Source organism: Dromiciops gliroides, chromosome 3 (assembly GCF_019393635.1).
Source record: "Dromiciops gliroides isolate mDroGli1 chromosome 3, mDroGli1.pri, whole genome shotgun sequence".
In the NCBI taxonomy this organism is placed as follows: Eukaryota; Metazoa; Chordata; class Mammalia; order Microbiotheria; family Microbiotheriidae; genus Dromiciops; species Dromiciops gliroides.
In genome coordinates this window covers 321,776,659-321,802,150 of record NC_057863.1, presented here as the reverse complement: position 1 = coordinate 321,802,150, position 25,492 = coordinate 321,776,659, and the positions used below count along the sequence as shown (strand labels likewise).

The 25,492-nt window shown below is 37.0% G+C and overlaps 1 protein-coding gene across 2 annotated transcripts; it reads left to right on the top strand.

The window, feature by feature from the left end:
• Positions 1–620: 620 nt before the first annotated feature.
• On the top strand, positions 621–24,159 carry LOC122751055 (cell surface glycoprotein CD200 receptor 1-like). Of its 2 annotated transcripts, XM_043997988.1 has the most exons (6): positions 621–840; positions 11,453–11,533; positions 12,291–12,608; positions 12,704–12,955; positions 20,027–20,141; positions 24,025–24,159. In XM_043997988.1, exons 1-6 carry the CDS (start codon positions 777–779, stop codon positions 24,077–24,079), a joined length of 885 nt encoding a protein of 294 aa, XP_043853923.1. In that variant the 5' UTR covers positions 621–776; the 3' UTR covers positions 24,080–24,159. The 2 variants fall into 2 exon arrangements, with proteins under 2 accessions (XP_043853923.1, XP_043853924.1); XM_043997989.1 differs by lacking the exon at positions 20,027–20,141 and having other exon boundaries at positions 24,025–24,127.
• Positions 24,160–25,492: the final 1,333 nt, after the last annotated feature.

Here is a 25,492-nt window from a genome sequence, read left to right as displayed (position 1 = left end):
CCTTCCCATCTGAATGAATGCATCATTTCTGTACATTGCAAGATAAAAGTTATTAGGTGCCAGCTTGGTCTAACTAGTAGGAAACAACTTCATTAAACTGTGTTTTATTATGTCAAGGAACAACATGTGAAATACAAATGCCAAGTGATGTATGACCAATTAGATTTTCTAAATGAAGGATTTAATATAGTCAAATTAATTCGTTAAATACTTATTAACATCTACTAATGTCAAGGTACCATACTAGGCAAGGAAGATATAAAGTCAAAAATGAAGCACTCCTTGCTAACAAGGAGTTTATATTCTTTTGGCTGGATGCAACATATAAACAGAAAACTAAATGCAATGTAAATTAAGGAGGAGGAGGAGGAAGAAGAGGAGGGAGAAAATGAAAAATAATGTTTCAAAGTTGCATTTGTAAACTTCTGTTACTTTAAAAAATAGTTAATCCAGATATTTGTTGCACAATTTAACTGATTACAGCACAATAGATGAAACAGGAAATCAATGGTCAGCCTAAACCGATCTCCTTCTTCTGTCTTCACCATAGGATTCAATCCAGGAAAACTATTGTCTTTATGAGTCACTGAAAGAACTCTCTATCCAAAGTTGCTAATCAGCCAGAAAACAAAGAGAGAAGGAAGAAGGCTATAGATATATAGAACTCTGGCATGGGACTCTGAGAAGATGAGGTGATTGAGAAACTCACCCCTGGTCTGTAACTAACTGAATTTAGAGTGACTGAAAGGTGTGGAGAGCTTGGATGGGAAATCCAAATGGCCTCTTTTGGAAAGCTTTTTACATGTGGGCTACTGACCATCATTGTGATCATAGCAGTTGGTAAGTCCAATGTAATGATACTCATTATAATAATTAGTCTTTGTATATGAAATTGACATTTCTTAACCCTCTCAAAATATATACTTGGAATTTTAATTCTAATTGTAGTGATGGACCTGAGCCAGTATTTTCACATGTCTCCTGGTCTATCTTTTGACAAATGGCACCCTTTTATAACATAGCTTGCCAGGATTAAGGGTACAGTCTGTGGAACAGAGCAAAGCTATGTAGCCCACTATTATTCACATTATTAAGACAAGTAAACTAAGATACAATAATGCTATAGTGGCAAAAGAGATAAAAATTCTTCCCCCTAATTTTTGGTTTATATTTTTGGCATTGTTTTATGCTTGGCTACATTTGAGCTTGTTTTTGAAACATAAGTAAGATTTTCAATTCAGAGGTAGGGGTAGGGAGAATATTCTATATATTAGGAATGTGGTGAGCAAAAGAAAGAAATGGAAAAGCACAAAAAGGAAGGGAAGGGGGTGCAGCTAGGTGGTGCAGTGGATAGAGCACTGGCCCTGGATTCAGGAGTACCTGAGTTCAAATCCAGCCTGAGACACTTTACACTTACTAGCTGTGTGACCCTGGGCAAGTCACTTAACCACCATTCCCCCCCCCCCACCAAAAAAAATGGAAGGGAAGGACTAGCTCATTTTAAGCATAGGTCATAAACAGGGTAGATTTATTTATTTAATAGCATTAAAAATATTTCTGCATTAGTCATGTTATACAAGAAGAATCAGAACAAGAAGGAAAAACGTCAAAAAAGAAAAACAACAGCACCAAAATCAAAAGAAATATTATGGTCCAATCAGTGTCCATATTCCACAGTTCCTTTTTTTTCTGGATTTGGAGAGCCTTTTCCGTCATGAGTCCTTTGGAACTTTCTTGTACCACTGGATTGGTAAGAAGAATCTAGTCTATCACAGTTGATCAACACACAATGTTGATGATATTGTGTACAATATTCTTCTGGTTCTGCTCATCTCACTCATCATCAGCTCATGCAAGACCCTCCAGGTTTCTCTGAACTCCTCCTGCTCATCATTTCTTACAGCACAATAGTATTCCATTGTATTCATATACCACAACTTGCCCAGCCATTCCCCAGTTTGATGGGCATCCCCTCAGCTTACAATTCGTTGACACCACAAAAAGAGAAGCTATAAATATTTTTGTACGTGTGGGTCCCTTTCCCTTTTTTATGATCTCTTTGGGGAAAAGACCCCAAAGTGGTATTTCTGGGTCAAAGGGTATGCACAGCTTTATAGCCCCTTGGGCATAATTCCAAATTGCTCTCCAGAATGGTTGGATCAGTTCACAGCTCCACCAACAATGCATTAGTGTTCTAATTTTTCCACAGCTTCTCCAACATGTATTATTTTCCTTTTTTGTCATTTTAGCCAATCTGATAGGTGTCAGGTGGTACCTCAGAGTTGTTTTAATTTGCATCTCTCTAATCATTAGAGATTTAGAGCATCTTTTCATATGGGAATAAATAGCTTTGATTTCTTCATCATAAAACTACCTGTTCATATCCTTTGACCATTTCTCAATTGGTCAGTGACATGGATTCTTATAAATTTGATTTAGTCCCCTATATATTTTATAAATGAGGCCTTTATCAGAAGTACTGGCCATAAAAATTGTTTCCCAGCTTTCTGCATCCCTTCTAATTTTGGATGCATTGCTTCTGTTTGTACAAAACCTTTTTAATTTAATATAATCAAAATCATCTATTTTTCATTTAATTATATTCTCTATCTCTTGTTTGGTCATAAACTGATCTCCTTTCCAAAGATCTTAAAGGTAGACTATTCCTTCATTTCCTAATTTACCTATGGTATCACCTCTTATGTCAAAATCATGTACCCATTTTGACCTTATTTTAGTATAAGGTGTAAGATGTTGGTCTATGCCTAATTTCTGTCATACCATCTTCCAGTTTTCCCAGCAGTTTTTGTCAAATACTGAGTTTCTATCCCAGAAGCTGGAGTCTTTGGGTTTATCAAACACTACATTACTAATGTCATTTACTACTGTGTTTCCTGTGCCTAGCCTATTCCATTGATCCTTCACTCTATTTCTTAGCCAGTACCAGATAGTTTTGATGACTGCCTCTTCATAGTTAAGCTCCAGATTTGGTACAGCTAACCCACCTTCCTGTGATTTTTTTTTCATTATTTCCCTTGATATTCTTGACTTTTTGTTTTTCCAGATGAATTTGTTATTATTTTTTCTAGCTCTATAAAAGAATTTTAAGGTAGTCTGATTGGTATGGCACTGAATAAGTAAATTAATTTAGGTAGTATTGTCATTTTTACTATATTAGCTCTGCCTATCCATGAACAATTGATATCTTTCCAATTATTTAGATCTGATTTGATTTTTGTGAAAAGTGTTTGGTAATTGTGTTCATAGAGTTCCTGGGTTTGTTTTGGCAAGTAGACTCCCAAGTATTTTATATTATCTACCATTACATTAAATGGAATTTCTCTTTCTATCTCTTGCTGCTGGACTTTGTTGGTCATGTATAGAAATGTTAATGATTTATGTGGATTTATTTTATATCCTGCTACTTTGCTAAAGTTGTTAATTGTTTCAAGTAATTTTTGAGTTGATTCTCTAGGATTCTTTAAGTATACCATCATATCATCTGCAAAGAGTGATAGTTTTGTTTCCTCCTTGCCTATTCTAATTCCTTTAATTCCTTTTTCTTCTCTGATTGCTAAAGCTAACATTTCTAGTACAATATTAAATAATAGGGGTGATAATGGACATCCCTGTTTCACCCCTGATCTTATTGGGAAGGCCTCTAACTTATCTCCATTACCTATAATGCTTGCTGATGGTTTTAGGTAGATACTGCTTATTATTTTAAGGAAAGCTCCTTATTCCTAAACTCTCTAGCATTTTTATTAGGAATGGATGCTGTATATTGTCAAAAGCTTTCTCTGCATCTATTGAGATAATCATATGATTTTGGTTAGTTTTCTTATTGATGTGGTTGATTATGTTAATAGTTTTCCTAATGTTGAACCAGCCCTGCATTCCTGCTATAAATCCCACCTGGTCATAGTGTATTATCCTGGTGATCACTTACTGTAATCTCCTTGCTATTATCTTATTTAAGATTTTAGTATCAATATTCATTAGGGAATTGGTCTATAATTTTCTTTCTCTGTTTTTGCTCTGCCTGGTTTTGGTATCACCACCATATTTGTATCATAACATGAATTTGGTAGAACTCCTTCTTCACCTATTTTTACAAATAATTTGTATAATGTTGGAAGTAATTTTTCTTTAAATGTTTGATAAAATTCATGTGTAAACCCATCTGGCCCTGGGGATATTTTCTTAGGGAGTTCATTAATGGCTTGTTCCATTTTTTTTTCTAATATGGGCTTATTTAAGGATTTTATTTCCTCTTCAGTTAACCTGGGCAGTTTGTATTTTTGTAAATATTTATCCATTTCATTTTGATTGTCATATTTATTGGCATACAGTTGGGCAAAATAGTTCCTAATTATTGATTTAATTTCCACTTCATTGGTGGTAGCATCACCCCTTTCATTTTTGATACTGGTAATTTGGTTTTCTTCTTTCTTTTTTTTAATTCAAGTTAACCAATATTTTATCTATTTTATTGGTTTTTTCATAAGACCAGCTCTTAGTTTTATTGATTAATTCTATAATTTTCTTGCTTTCAATGTTATTAATTTCTCCTTTAATTTTCAGGATCTCTAGTTTAGTATTTAACTGGGGATTTCTAATTTGTTCTTTTTCTAGCTTTTTAAGTTGCACCCCTAATTCACTGATCTCCCTTTTCTCTTTTTTATTCATGTAAGCAGTTAGAGCTATAAAATGTCCCCTAAGCACTGCTTTGGCTGCATCCCATAGATTTTGGTATGTTGTCTCATTATTGTCATTCTCTTGGATAAGGTTATTGATTGTTTATATGATTTGTTGTTTGACCCATTCATTCTTTAATTTCCAATTGATTTTCAGTCTACTTTTCCCTGGCTCTTTCTTACATGTCATTTTTATTGCATCATAATCTGAGAAGGATGCATTTACTATTTCTGCCTTTCTACATTTGACTATGATGTTTTTGTGCCCTAATACATGGTCAATTTTTGAAAATGTGCCATGTATTGCTGATAAAAAGGTATATTCCTTTCTATCCCCATTCAGTTTTCTCCAGACATCTATCATGTTTAACTTTTCTAGTATCCTATTCACCTCTTTCACTTCTTTTTTATTTATTTTTCAGGTAGATTTATCTAATTCTGAGAGGGGGAGATTCAGATCCCCCACTAGTATAGTTTTACTGTCTAATTCGTCTTGTAACTCATTTCACTTCTTCTCTAAGAATTTGGATGCTATACCACTTGGCGCAAACATGTTTAATATTGATACTACTTCATTATCTATAGTACCTTTTAGCAAGATGTAATTTCATTCCTTATCTCTCTCTTTTTTTTTTTTAGTGAGGCAATTGGGGTTATGTTACTTGCCCAGGGTCACACAGCTAGTAAGTGTTAAGTGTCTGAGGCTGGATTTGAACCCAGGTACTCCTGACTCCAGGACTGGTGCTCTATCCACTGCACCACCTAGCTGCCCCTCCTTATCTCTTTTAATGAGATCTATTTTTGCCTGTGCTTTGTCTGAGATAAGGATTGCTACCCCTGCTTTTTTTACTTTAGCTGAAGCATAATATATTCTGCTCCAGCCTTTTACCTTTCATCTAAGTGTATCTCTCTGCTTCAGATGTGTTTCTTGTAAACTGCATATTGTAGGATTCTGGTTTTTAATCCACTCTGCAATTGGCTTCTGTTTTATAGCAGAGTTCATCCTATTCACATTCACAGTTATTATCACTGTCTATGCCCCTCCATTCTATTTACCCCCTTTGTGCTTTTCCCCCTTCTTTCACCTTATTCCTGCTTCCCCAATGTTTTGCCTGCCTCCCCAAATCTGCCCTCCCTTTTTATCACCCTCCTTCCTTTTCTTTCCCCTTTTCTCCCTTGCTTTTGCCCTCCCTTCTATCAGTCCCCCCTTTCCCTTTCCCTTTCCCTTCCCTAAAGAACGAGATGTTTCTTTATCCAAATGAATGTATATGTTATTCCCTCTTTGAATTAATTCTGATGAGAGTAGGGTTGAAACAATGTTCACCCCTCCCTTCTTTCCCTCTATTGTAATAGGTTTTGTTTTTCACCTCTTCATATGATGTAATTCACCCCATTTCACCTCTCCTTTCCTCTTCTCCCCATAGACTCCCTTTTTAACCCCTTAATTTTCTTTGTATCATCACATCAAAGACAATTTATATTTATACCCTCTGTGTATAGTCCTTCTGTCTGCCCAAATACATTTACAGTTCTCATGAGTTATAAGTATTATCTTCCCATGTAGGGATGTAAACAATTTAACCTAATTGAGTAATTTTATTCCCCTCTGTTTACCTTTTTAAACTTCTCTTGAGTCTTGTATGTTAAGATCAAATTTTCTATTCAATTCTGGTCTTTTCATCAGAAAACCTTTAAAGTCCCCAATGTCATTGAATGTCCATCTTTTCCCTTGAAAGGAAATGCACATTGTTGCTGGGTAATAGATTCTTGGCTGCAATCCAAGCTCCTTTGCCTTCCAGAGTATCATACTCCAAACCTTGCGGTTCTTTAATTTTGAAACTGCCAGGTCCTGAGCAATCCTGACTATGGCTCCATGATATTTAAATCGCTTCTTTCTGGCTGGTTGGAGTATTTTCTCCTTCACTTGATAATTCTGGAATTTGGCTGCAATATTCTTTGGAGTTTTCCTTTTGGGGTCTCTTTCAGGAGGTGATCGGTGGATTCTTTCAATGATGATTTTATCCTCTGATTCTAGGATATCAGGTCAGTTCTCCTTAATAATTTCCTGAAATATGGTGTCTAGACTCTTTTTCTGGTCATGGCTTTCAGGCAGTCCAATGATTCTCAAATTGTCTCTCCTCGATCTGTTTTCCAGATCAGTTGTCTTTCCAATGAGGTATTTCACATTTTCTTCTATTTTTTAATTCTTTTGATTCTGCTTGACTGATTCCTGGTGTCTCATGGATTCATTATCTTCCAACTGTCCAATTTTAATTTTTAAGGCATTGTTTTCTTCAGTGAGATTATGCACCTTTTTTCCATTTGGCCAAATGAATTTTTTAAGGCATTATTTTCTTCAGTGAGATTATGCACCTTTTTTTTTTTCATTTGGCCAGATGAATTTTTTAAGGAATAGTTTTCTTCAGTCAATCTTTGTCCTTCCTTTTCCAAGCTGCTGATTCTTTTTTCAAAATTTTCTTGTTTTGCTTTCATTTCTCTCCCCATTTTTTCTCCTGCCTCTCTCAATTGACTTTGGAAATCCTTTTTGAGCTCCTTTCTGATTTTTTTCTTCTACCTCTCTCAATTGATTTTAAAAATCCTTTTTGATCTCTTCCAGGAAGGCTTTTTGTTCTTGAGACCAATTCAACTTCCCTCTTGAGGTTTCACATATAGGCAATTTGAGAGTATTGTCCTTATCTGAGTTTGGTTTTGCCTCAACCCTTTCTATACAGAAGTGCTCAATAGTGAGAGCTCTTTTTTTCTTGTTACTCATTGCAGCTTGTTTATTTTTTAAGTTGAGGTCTGCTCTGGGGGCACCAGGGTCCCTGTTTTGAACTTCTTGTGCTGGGGTATAGGGGCTGTGTCTCCGGTTTTTTACACTGAGACCTCTATGGTATGTGGATTTCCCCTGCCCTAGACTTCCTGTATGAGCACGCTGGGATCAGTGGGCCTAGTCACGCCTATCCTGTGTGTGGCCCTCCAGCTGGAAACCTGCCCTCTCAGTTGGGGCAGGTGGGTTTTGCCACTGTCCTGCTGCCCCACCAGATTTTTGAGCCAGGATCCAGGGGACCTCAGTTGTTTGGATGTGGCCTGCAGCTTCCTGCTGACTTGCCCCAACCCCCTTGCCTTTGTGCTGCCACCCTGCACTGTGCCTCCCTTTTGCCCGAGTCAGACCGACCTTTCCTGAAGCCTTCTAAATTATCTCTAGTTGGAATACTGTGTCTCTCTTTCTCTTTGCAGGTTCTGTAGTTTCAGAATCTGTCCAGAGGCTTGATTTAATGTTCTTTTTGAGGGAACAGAAGGAGAGCTCAGGTAGCTTGCTGATTCCTCTCTGCCATCTTGGCTCTGCCCCTGTTTAATGAGTAGGGTAGATTTATGATAAAAGGATGGAAAGGAAAAGTGATAACAGGTTGTGGAGGTTCAAGAGTTTGGAGTTTATTGAGTAGTGAAGTGACTTGTCTGGCTGTGTAATTTTAGTTTTTGTAACATGAGCAGTGGTTATAACACTGCCTTTTATATAGTAGTTCTTGAATAAGTTCATGAACTCATTTGACAGAGTTCTAAGATCTGCCAGGAACATCTTCAGTCCTTCCCCTTCCCCTTCCCCTTCCCGGAAGGCTTAAACAAATGCCAACAGTCATTGCATTTCTATTGTGTGCAATGATAACCCCTGTTTCCTTCACGCCCATGCAATTCAGGTGTGTTGCTTTTCCAACTGATTTTCTCACTTGTTTCAGACCTTTATCTTCTGACATTCTACAGACCACTAAGAAGTAGCCTGGTCTCATTTTTTTTTTGAATTTACACTTGGTCTCTCAACTTGGACCCCACCTTCTCTGAACCTGGGTGAAGAGCTGATCACATGCTGGTTGTGCCTCAGTTGGGATGCAACAGTGTAAAAGAGTAGAGTGGAGTTTGGGGATATAAGGTGTAATAAGTAGGAGATGCTGGCTTTTCCATTTCCCTTAATCTTTTTCTCTCTTTCCTTTCATTTTCTTCTCCCCTCTTTTACTCTAATTATTTGAATGTAAAGGATATCCATAAAGAAGGTGTTTATCACTCACGAAGAATTCGTATATATAATATCCCTAATGTCCCTACTTAGTTTTAATTCCACATTTCCAACTACTTCCTGGATATTTTCACTTAGCTGTGCTCCCATTAACTTCAAACTCAGCATGTCTAGAAACAAACTCGTTATTTTCCATCCCAAACTCACTTCCTTTCCTTACTTCTCTGTTTTTACAAATAATTCTGTCACTCAAGCTCAAAATTTTTACTAATCTCCTTGGCTCTTTATATCCAGTTTAAGTTAATTAATTTTTAATAATAAGATTTTAAAAATAAGTTTTTATAAATGTCTTGTATATTTTATATCATACAAGTTATTTCTACTATCCCCCCTCCCCCACTCAGAGTTAATCAATATAACAAATATCATTTTTTAAGAGAGAAAAAAATCAGAACAAGTGATTGATATATTGAAAAAGTTCAAAAATGTTCAATGTTCAAGACCTTTGAATCTTCTATCTTCACAAAGGAGTGGCTTGGTGGTTTCCTTACCTATCTCTTCATTGAATACTTGCTTGATCTTTATAGTTTTGTTACATTTACTTTTGATTTTTTGATGTGTAGGTGTTTTCATCAATTTTAGTAATTATTGTGTATATTGTTTTCTTGGCTCTGCTTACTTCATTCTACATGAATTCTTGTAGATATTTCCATACTTCTCTAAATTTATTACACAAACAATTTTTTTACAGCACAGGGACATTCCATTACATTCATATACTACAATTTGTTTAGCTATTCCCTAATTGATGGGTGTCTATTAAGTGGTGCTAGAAATATTTTGGAGTATACAGAGACTTTTTTCTTATGAATAATTTCCTTGGGTTATGTGCTCAGCAAACAAGCCTCTGGTTCAGAGTATAGATATTTTAGTCACTTTATTTATATAATTCCAATTTGCTCCCCAAAATGGTTATGCCATTTCAGAGGTCCACTAAAAATGTATTAGTGTGCCTATCATTCCACAACCCCTCCAACATTTTTGACTCTTTGCGACTTGTTCTTAACCAATTTTCAGGATCTCAAGGAAAACCTCAGGGTTGTTTTGATTTGCATTTCTCTTATTATTTGTAATTTGGAGCATTCTTTTTTGCTGTTGGGATTTACTGTATTTTCTCCCCCCCCCATTTACTTAGAATTTTATTTTCCCCCAATTACATGTAAAAAGAATTTTAACAACCATTTTTAAAACTTTGTGTTCCAAATTCTCTTCCTCCCTCCCTCTTCCCACTTAAAAACTCAAGCAATTCAGTATAAGTTATACATGTGTAGTCATACAAAACATTTCCATATTAGGTTGTGAAATAAAACAGACAGAAAACTTAAGAAAAAGAAACTAAAAAAATTCATACTTCAATCTGTATTCAGACATTATCAATTCTTTCTCTGGAGATGGATCACATTTTGCCTAAGTCCTTCAGAGTTGGCTTGAATCATTGTGTTGCTGAGAATAGCTAAGTCATTCACAGCTGATCATCTTACAATATTGATATTCCTATGTATACAGTATATTTCACTTTGCATCAGCTCATGTAAGGCTTTCCAGGTTTTTCTGAGAACATTCTGCTCATCATTTCTTATAGCACAATATTGTTCCATCAAAACCTTATTCCACATTTTTGTTCAGCCATTCCCCAGTTGATGGGCATCTCCTCAATTTTTAATTCTTTGCCCCAGAAAAGGGCTACCATATATATTTTTTACATAGAAGTCCTTTATTTTTTTTGGTTTTTATCTCTTTTTGGATAGCAAACTAGTAGTGGTTTTACTAGGTCAAGGTGTATGTATGGATTGATGTCTAGATTTTTTTTTTGAACATGGTTTTCAGGTAGTCCAATAATTTTCACATTATCTGTCGTGGATCTATTTTTCCAGGTCAGTTGTATTTCCAATGAGATATTTCACATTGCCTTCTATGGTTTCATACTTTTAATTTTATTTTATTGTTGCTTAATTTCTCATACAGTCCTTAGTTTCCATTTGCTCAATCCTAATTTTTCAGGAGTATTTTTTCCTCATAGAGCTTTTGTACCTCTTTTTCCATTTGGTTCATTTGGCTTTTCAAGGCATTCTTTTCCTTAATGGCTTTTTGTATCTCTTTTACCATTTGACCTAGTCTGTTTTTAAGGTGTTATTTTCTTCAGTATTTTTTTGTGTCTCCTTTGCCCAGCTGTTGACTTTTTTTCATGATTTTCTTGCATCATTCTTATTTCTCTTCCCATTTTTCCTCTATCTCTCTTACATTATTTTCAAAGTCCTTTTTGAGTACTTCTATAGCCTGAGAGCAATTCATATTTTTCTTGGAGGCTTTGGATGTTGGAGCTTTGACTTTGCTGTCTTCTTCTGAGGGTGTATTTTGATCTTCCTTGTCACTGTAGAAATTTTCTGTGGTCTCCATTTTTTTTGTTTGCTCATTTTCCCCAGTCTATTTCTTGACTTTTAACTGTTTGTTAAAGTGGGGCACTCCTTCCAGGGTGGAGGGTGCAGTGTCCCAAGCTTCAGGAGGTCTGTGCAGCTGTTTTCAGCAATATTTCTAGAAATTTGTAAGTTTTTAGTTCTTCTAGGGTAGTGTGATTTAAGGAGAGGTATTTTTACTACTCTCCTAGACTGTGCTCTGATCTGCAAGCAACCATAAGCCTGCTTTTATGATGAAGATATATCAATGTCTGTTTTCCTCTCTGCAGAATATAAAAGCACACGAGCAGCGAATCAAATTCTACCAAACAACCCGTCAACTGGACAAGTGTCACACCAATGCTTCAATGGTAATGTTCTTTCCTCAGTAGTTATGGCAGTAAGTTGAACACAGAGGGGATGTAGGCCTCCAGCACTGCAGGGCCCCATGTCCCTTCTCTTCTCTAGGAGTCCATATGCTGCTGCTCTACTGGGCACAGTGTCTCTGATGGAGGATGGGGCACTTAGTTTGTCTTCCTGAATCTATTCCTCTTCACAGCTCAACTCTCAACTACCCAGCCTACTTTTTCTTGAAGGTGCTTCCTGTCCCTCTCTTTTCTATGCTGTGTCTGCTGGATATGGTATATGGTCTCCTATTAGGCAATTAGCTCTGATGCAAGACTCCATGACTTGGAAGGTTGGTTTGGGAGGGACATTTTCTCTCTTTTTCAATAATTCCTTCCTCTTTCTTCCCACTATTCCTCTTCTCTCTCCCCCTGGCATGGCTAATTTTCTTCTAGGTAATGGCCAGCTGCCCTTCATACTCTAGCAAGGAGAACTCCTTTAGAGGAATCTTGATAGTACCCAGGCATGTCTTTGCATTTCCTTTAATGCCTTTACACCTTATTACCTGATTTATTAACTGCTCTGGGTAGAAAAATCACTCGGTAGGGTCCCAATTCCTCTTTCTCCCATCACTCATTTTGGGATTTTCTTAAGTGTTCATTCCATGAATGTGTAAGTTCACAAAGCTGGGAGTTAGGTCAGGAGCAGGTATAGCCCTAAAAGGATGCTCTGGGAGGAGCTGCTCCAGAAAAGTCTTTATGATTCTCTTGTTTTTATGTCCAGTTACCAGATCCATGTCTGTACTGGTGAATACCATGGCTGTCCTCTCCTGCTGTTTTCACCCAATAAAGAATTATTTAATGCTTACATGGGAAATACATCTCAGAGACAACACTCCCTGTATCTTAGCCTACAGAAGTGACAGGAATGAAACCAAGGAAACAAACTGCTCTGGTGAAGGAATAACCCGGGAAATTAGACCTGAATGGAACAACACACTTAGGATAGACTCAGTGACCACTGATAATGATGGATATTACAAATGTGTTGTTGTAGCACCTGATAGGAATTTCCAATCTATCTATCACCTCAGTGTGCTAGGTAAGTAACAGCTTCTGTCAGGCTGTTATGGGTAACCAGATCCAGAACTGGAAAACAGGTAACGTTATCTAAATTTCTATTTTCATCTTCTGTAGTGCCCCCTACAGTAACCCTGTCTGAGATGGGGAATGGGACTGTTGTGTGCAAGGCTGCTGTTGGGAAGCCAGCTGCCCAGATCTCCTGGGTCCCAGAGGGAGACTGCTTCACTGTGAATGAAACTCATGACAACAGGACAGTGACTGTGAAAAGCATGTGTATAAGGAATCACTTCAATGAGTCTAATGTCACCTGTTTCATTTCCCATTTGACTGGGAACAAGAATCTGTCCACAGAATATGGAGCCCAAGGTAAGAAGCATTTCTTCTTGAGAGAGTCATGTTCTAAGAGGCACCCAAATTTAACATCTACAGCTACCTCAAAAACAAATGAGAGAGAACTAAACATAGAACAAAGATATTCTTATATATATTTTGGAATGAATCTTTTCTTCTTTCAATCCTCTGTCAATAATGGTTGGTTTTATCCCCTATTCATTCTCCTTTGACAGGTAAAAAGGAACTAATTTAATCTCAGTAAGGGAAAAATATATTTACTGGAATTTTCTCTCTCCTCAACTTTTCCTCCTCGCTTCCTTGGTTTCCTTCAATTAAAAGATTATTTCCATAGTCCAAGTGAAAGGTTATGATGGTCTGAACTAATGTGTGGCTGTGTGCGTGGAGAGAAGGATGCTAGAGAAGTTGTATAGATAGGACCAAGACTTGACAGTAGATTGTCTATGTTCAGTGAATGGGAGTGAGCATTTGAAGATGACAGATTAAATAGGAGACACAGAAGTATTGTATTCTCGATTAAGAAGATATATATCTCTGTGGAATACAGTATTTCAGTGAGGATCAACAGTTATAAATAAACAAAATTAGTATCATGGAAGGAGTATACTACACATTACCTAGTGAAATACAGGAAAAAGCCGACCAGTTCCTCTTTTGGATCACTGTCACAGAGACAGTATAGAGGCAGAATCTTCAATATATGTAGAATTCTTATGGAGGTCCTTTTCTGATAAAAAACAAAGCAATCTGTAGATGATTAAATTGTTCTGCTGATAGTTTTATCTTTCAAAAGAGAGAGAAATCAACAAAGGGAACAATTATCTTGTTTATACCAGTGTGGAAGTAATGTTTAATATTGTACAAATGCCAGAAACCAAGGGTCATTCAGAAGAGTCAGCTCTTCTCCACAGTTCAGTTCTCAATTACTTTGGTCACTTTTCCTTGAAAGGGCTTCCTGTATCCCCTTTTTAAGTCTGTGTCTTCTGAGTCTAGAGTCATCTAATGGTAATTAGCTCTGTTGCAACACTCCATACCTTGGAGCTTAGGGATGAGAGGAAGAGTTTCTCTTTTCTCCAATTCCTTCAGTTTTCTTCCATCTCTTCATCTTCTCTCCCTTGCCTGGCATGGCTAATTTACATCTAGTGAATGACCACCTGCTCTTCTAATTCCATCATGGAGAACTCCTTCATAGGAAGGTTAATAGTACATGGACATATCTTTACATTTATTTTAATGCCTTAATACCTCATTATCTGATTTATCAACTTGGAGATCTCAGACCACAGAGAGTAAGGGATTGGACAACTGGTCAGAAAGAGATTACAGGGGTCCCTAAGCTGACACTGAGAACAGGTGCTGTTTGGCAGTTTCATTGTCCATACACAATTTTGGGTTGGATTTCCAAGGCAGGGAGAAGTGGCTGTGGCTTCAGAGGAGCAGGGCCCCTTCCTGGGTTAAAGACCAGGAAAGCAGTGACACACCTCACCCTGAACCATAACAGTTTGGAAGCACTGAATATTTAAAGATTCTTAGAACTAGCTTTAAAAACAACAGGGATAAAAAATATAAAGCTTTGGACAGTATCTCACCACCCTCAGCTGAGCAGAGACCAGTACACACACACACACACACACACACACACACACACACACACACACACACACACACACACGAACAAGCAACAAAAAAAAGAACCTAACCATTAAAAGCTACTACATGGCAGGGAAGATGAAGACACAAATTCAGAAGACAACAATGTGAAAACAACTAAAAGTAAAACCTCAAAGAAAAATGCAGTTTGGATATCAGCTCAGTATGAATTCTTTGAAGAGCCAAACAAATTAAAGAAATATTGTAGAGGAAAAACTGGGAAAAGAGATGAGAGTAATGAAAGAAAATCATGAAAAGAGAATTAACAGTAAAGAGGCACAAAAATATGAATGTAACACCTTAAAATAGAATTGATTTAATAGTAAGAAACACAAAAATTCACTGAAGAAAAGAACTCTTTAAGAAACAGAATTGGTCAAATAAAAACAGAGGTACAAAAATTCATTGAAGAAACTAATTCCTAAAAAACATTAGAATTGGGTAAGTGGAAGTTAATGACTTCATGAGACAATAAAAAATTCTACAGGATGAAAAAACTGAAGAAAATTTGAAATATCTCATCAGAAAAAAAATGATCTGGAAAAGAGACTGAAGAAAGACAATTTAAGAATTATTGGACTACCTGAAAGCCACAATAAAAAAGAGCCTAGACATCATATTTCAAAAATTATCAAGGAAAACTGCCCCAATATCTTAAAAGCAGAGGGTAAAATAGAAGTTGAAAGAATCTAATGATCACTTCCTGAAAGAGATACCCAAATGAAAACTCCCAGGAAAATTGTAGTCAAATTTCAGAGTTCTCATGTCAAAGGGAAAATACTTCAAGCAACCAGAAAGAAATAATGTAGTATTGTAGAACCACAGTTTGGATTACATGAGATTTAATGCCTTCCACATTAAAACAGAGGGCTTGAACTGTGATGTTTTGGAAGGCAACAGAGCTAGGATTAAAACCAAGAATAACCTTCCTAGCAAAATTAAGTATAATCCTGCAGAAGGAAAAAAAAAAACCACACATTTAATGAAACAAGAAAAAGTGAAGCAGTACAATAAATAGAGTTCTAGACTTGGAGTCAGGAAGACCTGAGTCCATACCCAGCTTCTGACACTTATTAGCTGTGTGACTCTGGGAAAGTCATTTAGCCCTTTTTGCTTCACTTTCCTCACTTGTAAAATGAGCTGAAGAAGGAAATGGCAAACCATTCCAGTATCTTTGCCAAAAAACAAACACACAAAGAAAAAAAAACCCAAATGATAGCTGGAAGAGTCAGACATGACTGAAAAATGACTGAACCAATGAAATAGAGGACTTTTTTTTTTTTTAGCATTTTCAATGAAAAGACCAGAAAAGAATAGAAAATTTGACATTCAAACACAAAATTCAAGAGAAGAATAACAAGGTAATCATGAAAGAGAAATCATAAGGTACTTAAGAAAGTTAAACTTTTTACATCCCTATAGATGAAGATGATACATGTAACTCCTAAAACCTTTATCATTATTAGGGCAGTTAGAAGGAGTCTCCCTTGTTGGAAGATAAGGGTGTGAGTCAGTTATGTTGCGATGATCTCAAAAAATATATGGAGCAATGAGAAAGAGGTATCCACTGAAAGAAGGGGTGAGGGAGAGGAAAAATAGGGAAAATTATCTCACATAAAAAAGGTGCATGAGGAACAGATTTTACAGTGGAAGGGAAAATTCGAGGGGTGGTAAGCAATAATTGAACCTCACTCTCATTTGAACTGGTTCAAAGAGGGAAGAACACACACACGCACACACAGACACACACTGTTGGGTATAAAAATTTACCTTTCCCAACAGGGAAGTAGGAAGGGTAGGGGATAAGAGTAAGGGGGGATGTAATATAATAAGAGGCAAGGCAAATTAAACGAAGCAATGGTCAGAAGCAAAACAGAGTTTTGAAGAGGGACAGGATTGTACCCATTTTGTATAGTAACAGCTATATTGTAATGATGTGATCAAGTGTGAAAGATTTAGCTCCTCTGATCAATGCAATGACCCAAGGCAATTCTGAAGGACTCATGATCAAAATGTTATCTACCTCTAGAGATAGACCTAATGAACTCTGAGTGCAAATTGAAGTCTGATTTCTTTACTTTATTTTTTTGCCTTTTCTTTTTGCAACATGGCTATAATATAGAAATATGTTTTGCATGATTTCACATTTATAATTGATATCCTTATGTTTGCCTTCTCAAAGTGTAGGGGAGGGCCTCAAGAGAGGGACAAAATTTGGAACTAAACAATTAAAAATGAATATTTAAAACAAATAACAATTTTTAAAAAGAAAAAAATCACATTGTACCAGAATGACAATCTGTCTTTTTAAAATTTTATTTTGAACTTGACAAATACCAAATAAAATGGAAATTTCCTTATGCATAGCAGAACAGAGAAAGAGTATATATGAAACTGCAGATCTCTTTCATACACAATTTGTTTTTCATTCAAAGCATATAATAATTTCAAACCTGTAGCTTTCAAAACATTCTTGTTTGTGATTCTTTTGGACCTTCCTTTTGTTTTCTTCTCTGCATTTAAAAAATGTCTCTGATCTTTAATTTTTTTTTTTTTTTACAAATTTTCCCCTTTGTATTAGCCTTACATTCCTTTCTTCTCACACCCTCCCCCAATTAAAAAAAAAAAAGAAAAAAGGAAAGGAAAAACCTTGTAACACATATATAAATAGTAAAAAAAAACCAGTCTTACACCACCCAAAAATGTATATTTTATTCTGTATATTTAGTCCATCATCTTTCATAAAGAGTTAAACAACATGCTTTATTATCAGTCCTCTAGAACAATAGTTGGTCATTGCATTAATCAGAGATCTTGGGTCTTTCAGAATTATTTTTCTTTTAATGTTATTGTGTAAATTGTTCTATTGGTTCTGTTCACTTTACTCTATCAGTTCAAACAGGTATTCCCAGATTTCTCTGAAATAATCTATTTTCTTATTTCTTATGCTGCAATGATACTCAATTCTATTAATATGCAATAATTTGTTTAGCCATTCCCCAAGAAATGGGTGGCCCCTTAGTTTCCAGTTCTTTGCTACTACAAAAATAACATATTTTTATACACATGGCTCCTTTTTCTCTTTCTTTGCTCTTTCTGTTGTATACTCCTAGAAGTAGTAACAAATCTAAAATCATCTGGTATTCAAATTCCTTCATAGCCTCCTCCCATACCTCTCTAGCTTCTTTATACCTTATATTGCCACCCTTTCCCCATCATATACTCTGTAATCTGGTACCACTGTCTTCCTTGTTGTTCCTTGCACAAGACACCCCCTCTCTGGACTCTGGGTATTTTTCACTTTGTTCCCATTCCTGGAATTTTCTCCCTTCTCAACTTTTCCTTCCGCCTTCCTTGGTTTCCTTCAAGTCCCAAATATAGCCTCACATTCCACAAGAAACTTTTTCCAATCCCTTTTAATTCTAATGCGTTCCCTGCAGGAATATCTCCAATTTGTTCTGTCCATGAATTGTTTGTATATAGCTGTTTGAACGCTGTCTTTCCCATTAGATTGTATGCTCTTTGAGTGAAGGGACTGTCTTTTACTTTTCTTTGTATCTCCAGTGCTTAGCACAGTTGCTAACACATAGTAGGCACTGATTGACTTAACCAAGCTTCAATTGCACTTGTCGAAATACATTTATTTTTGCATAAATATGCAGAGGCATATGCAAAGACTTATCTTTGTATAAGCATAGCTTAGACACCAGCTTTTCCACAAAATTTCCCATCCTTTCTGACGAAAAGTAATTCGTCCTCTCCTTGCTGATACTCTTTGATTTGAACTCTCCTGTGCATTTAATACAGATGACTAGGTGGTACAGTGGATGGAGTGCTAGGCTTGGAATCAGGAAGACTTATCTTTATGAGTTCAAATCTGCCCTGAGAAACTTACTAGCTGCGTGATCCTGGGCAAGTCACTTAACCTTATTTTCCTTAGTTTCCTCATCTATAAAATGAGCATGAAAGGGAAATGTCTAAACTACATTAATCTTTGCCAATAAAATCCCGAATGAGGTCATGAAGAGTTGTACATTATTTAAATGAAGTAACAATAGTACATTTAATTATATCCAAGTTTGTGTTCTGATTCTTAAAAATTTTCCTGGGGCAGCTAGGTGGCACAGTTGATAGAGCACTGGCCCTGTATTCAGGAGTATCTGAGTTCAGGTCCAGCCTCAGACACTTGACACTTGCTAGCTGTGTGACCCTGGGCAAGTCACTTAACCCCCATTGCCCTGCAAAAAAAAAAAACATAAAAAAAAAATTTTCCTATGGCTATCTCATTTTACCTATTAGAGTGTAAGCTCCTTGAGCTCAAGAAATTTGCTGTTTTGATGAGCAGGCAAATTTCAGAAAAAACTGGAAAAGCTTACATGAACTGATGCTGAGTGAAATGAGCAGAACCAGGAGAATATTGTGCACAGTAATGGCTATATTGTTTGAAGAACTATAAATGACAACTATTCTCAACAATGCGATCAATGATCCAAGACCATCCCAAAAGACTCATGATGAAGCATACTCTCCACCTCCAATGAAAGAACTGATATTGACTGAACACAGACTGAAGTATACTATATTTCAATTTCTTTCATTTTTCCCTTTTATTTGTTTTCTAATACATAATTGTACATGTATAAGCTATATCTCATTGCTTACTGCCTCAGAGAGGGGAGAAGGGAGAGAGGTAAGGAGGAATCGAATTTTGGAATAAAAACTTTAAATAAAAATGTTTATTATTTAAAAAAAAAAAAGAATACAGGTCTTCATGACTCCAAGTCTGTTGCACTATCCACTGTACTATACTGCCTCTCTAGTCCTTAATAGCTTCATTTTATCTTTATGCCACAAGAATATCCCTAACCTCTCCTACATTTGCAACAATATTGGTGATAAGTTATGACTTCATTTGCACTGATATAGACATACAGACATCAAATAATGTGCCCAAGGTTAGTGACAGAACTGAATTCTTTACTCTTCAGGAAATGTTAGGAAATGGTGTTCTTTTATTAAGGGTAATAAATATCCCTCAACAACCTGATATGTGATAGATGAAATTGTTCACCTTTTCTATATGCAAATGGGAGGTGTTAGAGACTTCTCTACCATGTTACAGGAAAATGGCAGCAATATGAGTGAGATAGAAAAGTCATTAAAATTTGAACAATCCTTTTATAAATGGATCAAAATTAGAGGCTAAAATTTGTGGGATTTTGTGTGTGCATGTGTTTGTTTTGTTTCGTTTTTTGTTTTGCAGGGCAATGAGGGTTAAGTGACTTGACCAAGGTCACACAGCTAGTAAGTGTCAAGTGTCTGAGGCCTCCTGAATCAGGGCCGGTGTTCTCTCCACTGCACCACCTAGCTGCCCCTAGGCTGAAATTTGTTAACTTGGTGATGATATACTTAAACATACCTTTTTTGTGTTCAAAGGTTCCATAATATTAAAACCTTCTACATCAATCCTTCGGTTTGTGATATTTTTCATTTTGGGGATCACTCTGAGCCTTGGAGTCCGCATTTACCTATGGAAGATCAAGGATAGCAGGTATTACTTCATTGATAAAAATGTAAGGGTTGCTCATAAGGCTCAAAGCACTTTTTACAACACACACATACACACACACACACACACACAAACACAAAACATCCTCTTAAGGTCCTGAAACTTATCACATACTAGAAGAGGTTATCAAAATATTTTTGTTCATTTTTTGAAAGCTTTACGGAAAACTAAAGGAGAGACACTAAAGACGGCCAGGGTCTAGGTGGTACATCACACTCAGAGTCTGTTTCCTGAATTAGTAGATGAGTTATAAATAGAATTCTGAATAAAGGAATAGAGATGGTGAAGCAGGTGTTAAATGGTATGTTTTATTTTTATTATTATCACTATTAATCATAATAATAGTTGGGGGGCAGCTAGGTGGCGCAGTGGATAAAGCACCGGCCCTGGATTCAGGAGTACCTGAGTTCAAATCCGGACTCAGACACTTGACACTTACTAGTGACCCTAGGCAAGTCACTTAACCGTCATTGCCATGTCCCAAAAAACAAATAATAATAGTTAATATTTATATAGTGTTTACTTTGTTCTAGGCACTATGCTAAGCACTTTAAAATTATTATCTCATTTTATCCTCACAACAACCCTGGGAGGTAGGTATTATAATTGTCCCCATTTTACAGATTAGGAAACTGAGGCAAACAGAGGTTAAGTAACTTGCCCAGGGTCACATAGCTAGTAAGTGTCTGAAGCTATATTCAAACTTAGGTCTTCCTGAGCCTGGTACAGCTGGGTGGCACAGTGGATAGAGTGCCAGGCCTGGAGTCAGGAAGACTCATCTTTCTGAATTCAAATTCAGCTTCAGATTCTTCCTAGCTGTGTGGCCTTGGTAAATCCCTTAATCCTGTTTGTCTCAGTTTTTCACCTATAAAATGAACTGGAGGAGGAAATACTAAACCATTCCAGTGTCTTTGCCAAGAAAACCTCAAATAGTGTCGCGAAGAGTTGGACATGACTGAAACAACATCTTTCTGACTCCAGGGCCAGAGCTCTATCTACTGTATCATCAAACTACCTACCTAATAATGAAGAATGATCTGATAAAATATAAAATTACAACCAAGAAAATAGAATAAAGGGACCTGAGAAGTGCTCTTGTCTGAAGATAAAGATAAGAAAATCAAAGTGAGAACTGAGTGAGAAAGGGAATTATGTTAGATACTCCCTTCTTTCTTTTATTCCATAAAACCTATTTATCTTACCTCAACACAAGTGTTTGAAGAAGAATTATATCATGATATATGCTAATCCCAGTCAAACCCAAGTTTATCTTTTATTTTTTATTTAAAAAATTTTTAATCATAAAAGTATTTTATTATTTTCAGTTACATGTAAAGATAGTTTTCAACATTTGTTTTCATAAGATTTTTAGTTCTAAATTTTTCTCTCCCTTCCCTCCACCCTCCCCAAGACAGAAAACAATTTGATATAGATTATATATGTACAATCACATTAAACATATTTCTGCATTAGTCAGTCATGTTGTGAAAGAAGAATCAAAACAAAAGGGAAAAACCTCAAAAAACAAACCAAAAAAAGTAGACAAAGAATGGTTCCATCTGCATTCAGAATCCATAGTTCTTTTTTTCTGGATGTGAAGAACATTTTACATCATGAGTTCTTTGGAATTGTCTTGGATCTCTGTATTGCTGAGAAAAGCTAAGTCTATCTCAATTGATCATCACAAAATGTTCCTGTTACTGTGAACAATATTCTCCTGCATCTTCTCACCTCACTCAGCATCATTCCACTTAAGTATTACCAGGTTTTTCTGAAATCTGCCTGGTCATCATTTCTTACAGCACAAAAATATTCCATTACATTCATATACCCCAACTTGTTCAGCCATTCCCCAATTGATGGGCATCACCTCAATATTCAATTCTTTGCCACCACAAAGAGAGCTGCTATAAATATTTTTGTACATGAGGATCATTTTCCCTTTTTTATTATCTCTTTGGGATACAGATCTAGTAGTGTTATTGCTGGGTCAAAGGGTATGCACAGCTTTATAGCCCTTTGGGCATAGTTCCAAATTGCTCTCCACCAACAATGCATTAGTGTTCAAATTTTCCCACAATTTCTTCAACATTTATTATTTTCTGTTTTTTTGTCATGTTAGCCAATCTGATAGGGTAAGGTGGTATCTCAGAGTTGTTTTAATTTGCATTTCTCTAATCAATAGTGATCTAGAGCATTTTTTTCATATGGCAATAAATAGCTTTTATTTCTTTATCAGAAAACTGCCTGTTCATATCCTTTGTCCATTTCTCAATTGAAACCCAAGTGTATCTTAAGAGAACCTCTTGCTATGCCAAACTTACCCCAGAGGCAGAACCACGGTGGTACATTTGGGGGTGCTGACCCATTTGGGAATGGCCAAGACCTAGCCTTCTTTCAATTACTCATGAAGCTCCATCCTAAGGACAGTAGATTATCTACCATTGCTCTGACATATCTGGAATAGCAGCACATACTTCCCACTTTCAGACTTCCACAAGATACCTCTGAGTATCAAATGGACAGAGTAAACAAGAAGTAGAGCAGTGTTTCTAGTGTTCTCCCGTCTTCCTAGCCAGGGAGGGTAAACAGCCATTTAAAAATATCATTGGTAGGCTCAATGCTGAAAGACAGTTCAACCTTCCAGGGCCACTGGTGAAAAGAGAAAGAAGAAGCAGGCAGCATGTTCAGCCTATAGCAAGGTGTCTTGGAGTCAGGGTTCCTATTCCATCTTGTACATTTATTAGACCATGGGCAAATCATATAAACTAAGCCTTAATTTTTGCTTTCTGCAAAATGTCAAGAATAATACCTGTTGTACATCAACTCTTAAGAGGATCAAGAATTAATGATTATAGGGGGCAGCTGGGTGGAGCAGTTGATAGAACATCGGCCCTGGATTCAGGAGGACCTGAGTTCAAATCTGGCATCAGACATTTGACACTTACTAGCTGTGTGACCCTGGGAAAGTCACTTAGCCCTTATTGCCCTGCAAAAAAAAAAAAAAAAAAGAATTAATGATTATAAAGTGCTTGGCGAACCTCAATGGGCTACATAAATGCCTGCAATTTTTATGTGCTCCCTAATGGTTGGGGGAGGGGGCGACACTGGCACTTTAAAATTCCTCTAATCTAGAGATAAGGTTGTACTCTCACCTTCCCTGAATGAATGTTTTTCTTTCTCTGCAGTTGCTCAGATCATACTGACATCTGAGCCAAGGTCATGCGTCTGGGAGTCCCCCACGCCCCCCCTTTTTTGCTTCTGGTTCCACTTTCACCTGAGGAATGGGAACTCCTCAGTCCAAATAACTACAGTCTTGCCTGGATCAGTGGTTCTCAAACATTTCTACATTGGTGGAACCTTTCAGTTTAAACAAAATTGTAGCAGAATCCTTGCAGTAAAATCGTCCAAAATCATTATTTGTAATGCCTATGAACAAATAACATAAGATTCATTTAGAAAAACACAAGAGACAAAATTTAAGGCACATAATATGTGGCTTATAGCACATATTGTGAAACACCAGCCTCGATGATGACTAGATTAGTTGGTTTATAGGCACAGAGAAAGTGAAATGGAATTGGGATTCTTTTTTCTTTTTTTGGTGTGGTTGTTGTGCCTTCGACCACTTCTTTTGGGTGTGTGTGTGTGTGAGGCAATCAGGGTCAAGTGACTTGCCCAGGGTCACACAGCTAGTAAGTGTCAAGTGTCTGAGGCTGGATTTGAACTCAGGTTCTCCTGACTCCAGAGCCAGTACTCTATCCATTGTTCCACCTAGCTGCCCCTGAAATTGGGATTCTTATTCTTGTCAGGAAGGTGTAGAGTTTTCAATCCTGTTGATTTACATTTTATTTTTTTTTCTCAGACTTTGTGATACTACAAAATTGGAAGCCAAAAGAGGTGCGGATAGAGCATCGTGAAGGAGCTTGTTTCAAGATGACAAGAGTCCTGTGATGTATTGCTCTTGGACAAATGTGGTTTTTACATAAAAGCATAGAAGCAGCCTTTTCTGGTCGTATCTGGTTTGGGGAAATAGATTTTAGCTAGACTAGTCTGAGCCTGGCTGAGTCCCACACTGACATTTACCCACACTCAGGCCCTAAACCTTGTGTTCTACAGCATGTGGTCTGCTGTTAAGCACATACTACCACGGAAGTGGGGGTGCTGACAGTTCAAAGGTAGGTGCTGCAGATTGGATCCTTTTCATCCCTCCAGCTTCATGATTTTGACTTACACAATTTCCTCACCAAAGTTACAGGCACAGACCTTTAGCATATACATATATATCTTTAACTGACCACTCTGGTATTTGTCCTTGCAAGTCTATTAGTGCAACCAGAGGCTCACTAATTTTCATTTGGAGAACCCTAGGATAGAGACTTGATGCTCAGCCCCTTTGCTTCCCAAGAGAAAGGGGAAGAGCAGGAGAAGTCTCAGTCTCTGAGAGGGGGTATTGACAGAGGGAGAGGGAAAGGAGCTTTGGAAATCCATTACTGCTACACAGATATCGCAACAGCTGTCTCCATCACAAACTCTGTGCCTCAACTGCAGGATGAAGATGATGGACAGAGGTCCTGGGGACCATCTATAGCTCCTGCTGCTGCTGCTGACAAACTTGTCCCAGCCACGTTGAGGGTGGGAAGTTAAAACTCTCAGTAGTGACCCTGGATGGATGGAGACTCTGGCTATGTGTATTTGCTGACAATAAGGCTGGTGGTAGTTCTGCTTTCCTTCCCTCTCATGCCTCTTCTCTGTTCCCTCAGGGAGAGTGTGAATTCACTCCAAAGCCTATTTTTATTTCTATTTTTCATTATTGTTTGTCTAGTCTCTAAAAGCCAATATTAAGATAAAATTTTAGTTATCCCCAAAATATTTTGATTTATATGTATTTCATTTGCTCAAAGGCAACTGAGAGGAAAGTTCTGCTTGGGTTTGGGGAGAAGAGAGAGAGAAAGAGACAGATGGTGATACAGAGAGAGACAGAGATAGAGAGATAGAGCCAGAGAGAGATATGGATAAAGAAAAAGAGACAGAGGCCTACACAAACATACAGACACAGACTCACATACAGACATGCACACAGACACAGACACACAAACACACAAACATACATGCACACACACCCATACACTGGCCTCTCTTCCCTTCCTCCCCAGAGGGAAATTCTCTTTCCAGTTCACTAGGATGTCTGGGTGGAGGTTTGAACAAATCAGATTGATCTGTATTGAAAGCACATTATAAAACTCTCTGAAGGTAGACATTAAAAATGAACCAGGACTGTTTCCATATTCTCTTGGGAAAAGTATGAGCTAATGGTGGTATTGGGTGAAAGA